A 6,000-nucleotide genomic window follows, 5' to 3' on the forward strand; every position below is an offset into this window, starting at 1 on the left:
GCAACACAAGAGAAAGAAGTTGTCACCAAAGGTCCTGTGAAGAAGCTACATGAGTAATCCTAGAAAGGAATATACCAGGAAATAAGAAAGAGAAGAAAGAACATTACATCATAGGGGTCTAGAGATTAAACCCAAAAGTCTAAAAAGGTAGTCCTCAACTTACAACAGTTCAGTCAGTGACCATTTGAAGTTATAATGGCACTAAAAAAAGTGACTTACGACCATTTTTCACAGGACCGTTGCAGCATCCCCACAGTCACATGATCAAAATTCAGATGTTGGCCAAGTGACTCACACCTGTGACAGTTGCAGTATCCTGGGGTCATGTGATCACCCTTTGCAACTTTCTGACAAGCAAAGTCAATGAGGAAGCCTGATTTACTTAACAACTGTATTAGTGACTTAATAACTGCAGTGATTCACTTAACAACTGTGGCAAAAAGGTCATAGAATGGGGCAAAAATCACTTAACCAGTGTCTCAGCAACAGACATTTGGCGCTCACTTGTGATCATAAGTTGAGGACTACCTGTACTAGGTCCTGATTCTAATAGAAACCCAGTGGGAGGATCCGCAGTACTTAGAGAAACAAAAGAAGATCCAGGACCATGCAAAGAGTTTCTTCTGGACCTGGATCAAAGGTTAAATATCAGTTCTGACCTTTAATCATGACTAGGAGTTACAGGTCATCTCCATATTCAAAAATCAGGAAATGAGAACCATTGGACTCTGAAGTGTACCTGTTGCAGTTTCGTGAAATCACCAAAGATTTTTTTCCTTTTTTTAAAAAGACCCTATAATCCCTTAATTCGGGATAGAGTTCAGGTGACTGAATGAAGCTGAGTATTTATTGGTTGGATGCCCTTCCTGATGCCTACGGATATTTTCTCTTTGTGCCTCGAAATAGAAACATTTGTTGCTACCTAGAATTGAACTCTCAACCTTCCAAGTGGAAAGCGAGTGTCTTCACCAATCAGGCCACCACGCTGCTCAAAAATACCAAAAATTGTGGCATCATAAAATTGTGTTACTTTAAAAATGTTTTTGTAAAGTTATGTCTGACCATGACAGTATCCAGGCTAAAACATTGCCAAAGTTTATTCTATCTGAACCCAATTTCTTAATCTATCTCTGACAGACACCTCACGGAGGCCCAAGGAGCATGAAAAAACTGGACAAGTATATAGCTTTGTGACTAGAAGTGAGATGGAAAGAGACATCAAAGCAGGCCGCTATCTGGAACATGGTGAATATGAGGGGAACCTCTATGGAACCAAGATTGACTCCATCCATGAGGTGGTGGAGTCAGGCAAAATGTGTATCCTGGATGTTAACCCACAGGTAGGGAATCTTTCCCATTATCCACCGGTTACTTGGGTAGAGATTTGTCCATTTACAGCACGGGTGTCAAACTTGATCACGTCACGTGACATATCATGACATTTTTTGCCTTTGCCTTTGCAGAGCTGGGGTGGGTGTGGCCTGCACATGATGCATCCGGCCCACAGTTTGACATCCCTGATTTATAGGATTCCGGACACTGGGTTTCTGTAATTTTTAGAAATATCAGTATATCTGTATAAATTTTTAATATGCCAGCTTCTTCAGTTGTAATAATCCTAACTGTGACAGATAAATGGGATTTCCCCAAATTCAGTTTTCTCTGTTATTGTTGAAATGTTGACAATTATACTGCCTTGTGTTCATGTTACTGTGCAAATCATATTTCTACACATTTTTCTCCCAACATACCTGGAGAAACAGCTATTCACTAAGTTGATGTCAACCTTAGTTTATTTGTATGATCTCAGGATACTGAATTAATGTTGTGCTAACCTGGAAAATGGAATAATTCTGTAATCAGGTTAAATCCGGGGTAAATGTGTGACTACAAAAAGAGTGAATAGCATCTCTATTTTGTATAGTGCCTGGCATGGTAGTGGTGTGGAAAGATGGGCATTTGTAATGGCAATTATTCTCTTTGTTGGATATTTGGATAGGCTGTGAAGGTGTTGAGGACAGCTGAGTTCGTCCCATATGTGGTGTTCATTGAAGCACCAGATTTTGAGACTTTACGAGCTATGAACAAAGCAGCTTTGGATAGTGGTGTAGCTACTAAGCAACTCACGGTGAGTCTCCATGAGAAGTTTTCAGGATCTGGAAATGAGAAGAAGTGACAATTTGGAAAGGGAGCTAACTAATCATGCTAAATTCTATAACTTTATATTGTACTAACACGTTTGTGTTTGTAACCTTTAATTGGGCAGATTGGTGGGTTATAAGGCAAAATCTTGTCAACAAGGAGACCTCAAATGGACTAACTTACCAATGCTGGGACCTGGTCACATGATCCTAATTTTCAATGTTCCATGACAGTTTCCAAGCCACTCATGCAATCTTTTGCTCCCACTCCCACTCGCAGCAGCAGCCACTTACCTACCTCCTGGGAAGGGAAGAGGAGGGAGGAAGGGAAGGAAGGAAGGAAGAAGGGAACGACCATTGTAATTTTTCTTGCACATCCCCACATACTTTTATATATATATGCCTAGGTGTATATATACACATACCATACACAAAGAGCGAGACATATATGTTTATTTTAGGGAGTGTGTTACAGTTTTTGTATATTTTCACTTCAGAATGGCATGAAATTACCTATAGAAGTTCAGTGGTTGCCTTCCTCTGATTTACAGCCTAATCTGCTATTTTCTGTATTTAACCAGGATGCTGACCTGAAGCGTACTGTGGATGAAAGCTGCCGAATTCAGCGGGGCTACGGGCATTACTTTGATCTCTGCTTAGTGAATGATAATATGGAGCGTACATTCCAGCAACTTCAGGTGGCCTTGCAGAAGCTGTACAATGAACCACAGTGGGTTCCTGTCAGCTGGGTTTACTAGAAAGGAGTTCCCCTCTCCTGTCCATAGCTCTGAGCCTTGATTTTCCCCACCTTCTATTATCTCCATTTTTGCTAGGGGACCCTAGATTTTTTTTTAATGTGCCCATGTCCCTTTTCAACCATTAACCTTACTCAAGTATCTAGGCTGTGTAGATTAAAAATTCAGTTGGCTTCACTCTATTCTAAAGAAAAGGTGTTTCCTCATTCCATTTCAGAACACCTTCAGCCTATCAGGGTTTTTTTTTATTGCCATAAGTGAATGGATGTCCTTCATCTCCTTTTTTTTTACAGTAAATTGTTTAAATATGAATTCAATCTGGTGAACACAGAATTGGAGGAGGAGTGGAGCAGAGCTACGCAATACCCACAATGCCTTGCTAGATTTGCTACTCCTGATCCTCTCTTTTGTAATTCAACCATTGTGAGATGAGAAGGATATTTCTCCAGTCACAGCTAACTCACTGCCAAAATCGCTGTTTTTCCTAGATGGACCACAATTCTGATATTGCCAAAAGAACTTGTCAGCCTGAGATAACTGGATGTCTTGCTCACTGAGATCGTTGAACCAGGGCAGAATGCCTTGTCCAAATAAGCCTGGCCTGCACTAATATTGCAAGATTTAAAGGGGAATATATGGATACATCCATAAAAGGTTTATAGTGGAAATTTGTGAATGATTGGTCTTTGGGCAGGAACTTTGGTTTGGAACCTAATGCCCTGGAAACACTAGGGCAGTGATAAGAAGCAAGTGCTGTGTCTCAGTTTTGCTATCTGTAAAATGGGGCTAAGTATAATAGTAATTATGTTTACACTCTGTGATATTATTTGTGAAAATGGTGCAGATCTCTTGGTTGAAATTCTTGGAAAGCTATTCCAACTTATAACAGACAAGGTGGATCAATGATCTAGCTGAACCCAACAGTTTTATATAACATTTTCTATGTCAACTGAGATTTCTTTCTTATCCTACCAGCCTTCCAGAAACTGATGTATTAATAGGAAAGATGCTTGGCTGTCAAATTGAACATAAATAATTATTTCAGTATTAGTCAATCTGGATGCTTTTCCAAGTTATGGACCTCATCCTCCAGAATTCTCAGTCCTCTCATGCTGACTGGAAAATTCTTGGAGTTGAAATCTGTACCTCTGGCACAAGCCCACATTGGCAAAGACTGACCTGTATTATTCATTGATCCAAATTGCTGCTGCTTCACAATAATTGTATAGGTAGTCCTTGATGTACAACCATTTGTTTAGTGACCAAAGTTACAGTGACACTGAAAAAAGTGACTTATGACCACTTTCACACTTATGACCATTGCAGCATCAATGGTCATGTGATCAAAAATTGTATGTTTGGCGACTGATTCATATTTACGACCATTGCAGTGTTCCAGGGTCACATGATCCTCTTTTGTGACATTCTGACAAGCAAAGTCAGTGGGGAAGCCAGATTCAATTAACAACTGTGTTTCTAACTTAACAACTGCAGCGATTCACTTAACCACTGTGGCAAGTAAGCAAAACTTACTTAACAACTGTGTTGCTTAGCAACAGAAATTTTGGACTCAATTGTGGTTGTAAATTGAGGACTGCCTGTAATACACCCTGATGCATACCATAAATCTCTCCCCCACAGTTTCTATATCCATTCAGGACAGGCTTCTCAACCTACACCATCCACATGTGTCAATTTCAGAATTCTCTAGGCAACACACAGCCATTACTAAGAATTCAGTTCCTTGGTTGTGCCAGCCTTGCCTTCAGTGGGATTCTTTTGGGTTGGAGAAATGCCCGTGATGGACCATTCAGTTTCTCTCATCTTGGCTTTTGCCATAATAATGCTAGGTTCAATGCTTCATGATTCTAGGGTTCCTGAGAGAGCAATTACCACTACCTCACATATTGTGGCAGCTGTTAAATGGTGGCAGAAGCCTCTGCAGACCAAGGGTAGGACCTCGGCCTCAGCTTTTCACTGCCAGATCTAGAAGGGCATTTCTAGCAATCCTTTTATATGCATTTAATTTCTTTATTTCCACCTGTCCTCATTCTGATTTTTCCACATCTTAAATGATGCTTGGAAAAATGCTGAGTCTGCCTAAATTGGTTGGAACAGGGACAGGGCAGTGTGGAGGGATGAGATTAACAGCCCTGATGGAGCTAGCCTATTTAGTCCAGGATTCTGTGTGTCACACAGTGGCCAAACACTCAGAAATGATTTCCCTCTTCCAGCAACTGATTTCTAGGGTAGATTGTCCTTGTATACTGGAAGAAGCATGAATTTGTTTTGTCTTCTTTAAAAACTATTAAATTGTGGCCATACCACATCTGATGGCTGAACACTCTGTTATTTTTAGCTGGGCTTTGTGTAAAAGCATTTCACTGTACTGGTTCTGAAACTTCCCTGCATTTGAATTCAAAATGGAAAGACTTCCCTTTTCAACTGGAAAAAATGACTAATGTGGGTGACTTGGTTACTGCACACCCGGCCACCTCCCTTGTTAGATTTTCCTTTCCTGTAACCAGAGCATTTACTTTGTAAAGCAATAACGTGATCTGTTGGTAATCAACTGTGGTGGGCCTATAATTTTAGTGTCCTACAAACACTATTCAGGGAATCGACTTGACTATTGTGAGGGCAGCAATGCATTAAGGCAGTTTTATATTTAAGTATTGGCTGCAGCTCAACTCCCCCCCCCCTTTTTGGAAGTATTTATATATGGCATTAAATACACATGGATGGGGAAAAGTAATGCTGAGGACAGTTGGTGGCTGAGTGCAAATAATTAAATGTTTGGTTATTGGCCTAACAGGACATCTACTTTGTCAACCTGGAAGCCCAACTTCATAGCAATCCTATAATGTGCCCACAATATATTCTAGATCAGCTCATTAACACTGAAAGATTTGGGAACCATTATTCTAATCCACATTTTCTTCCCCATTTGCTATGTAAAGAACGCATGCCAAACCCCCCCCCCCAAGTTTATCAGATTTATCCTATATTTCCCTTCCTATTGTTACCACAATAGGAATACCTCAACCTCCATACTTTGAGCGTGGTGATCTGGGCTTTACTCTGTGATCCATACATACAGTAGT

General features: G+C 40.4%; 1 protein-coding gene across 1 annotated transcript in view; it reads left to right on the top strand.

The window, feature by feature from the left end:
* Window positions 1-3,941, top strand: part of LOC308677906 (MAGUK p55 subfamily member 2) — a 78,506-nt gene extending 74,565 nt beyond the window's left edge. Inside the window, exons 11-13 of the mRNA XM_081344608.1 lie at window positions 1,138-1,340; window positions 2,000-2,128; window positions 2,723-3,941. Coding sequence (XP_081200734.1) covers window positions 1,138-1,340; window positions 2,000-2,128; window positions 2,723-2,899 — 509 coding nt within the window. The 3' untranslated portion in view covers window positions 2,900-3,941. The remainder of the gene's footprint in view (window positions 1-1,137; window positions 1,341-1,999; window positions 2,129-2,722) is intronic.
* Window positions 3,942-6,000: the final 2,059 nt, after the last annotated feature.

The sequence above is a fragment of the Vipera berus genome, assembly GCF_964194415.1.
Source record: "Vipera berus genome assembly, chromosome: Z".
In the NCBI taxonomy this organism is placed as follows: Eukaryota; Metazoa; Chordata; class Lepidosauria; order Squamata; family Viperidae; genus Vipera; species Vipera berus.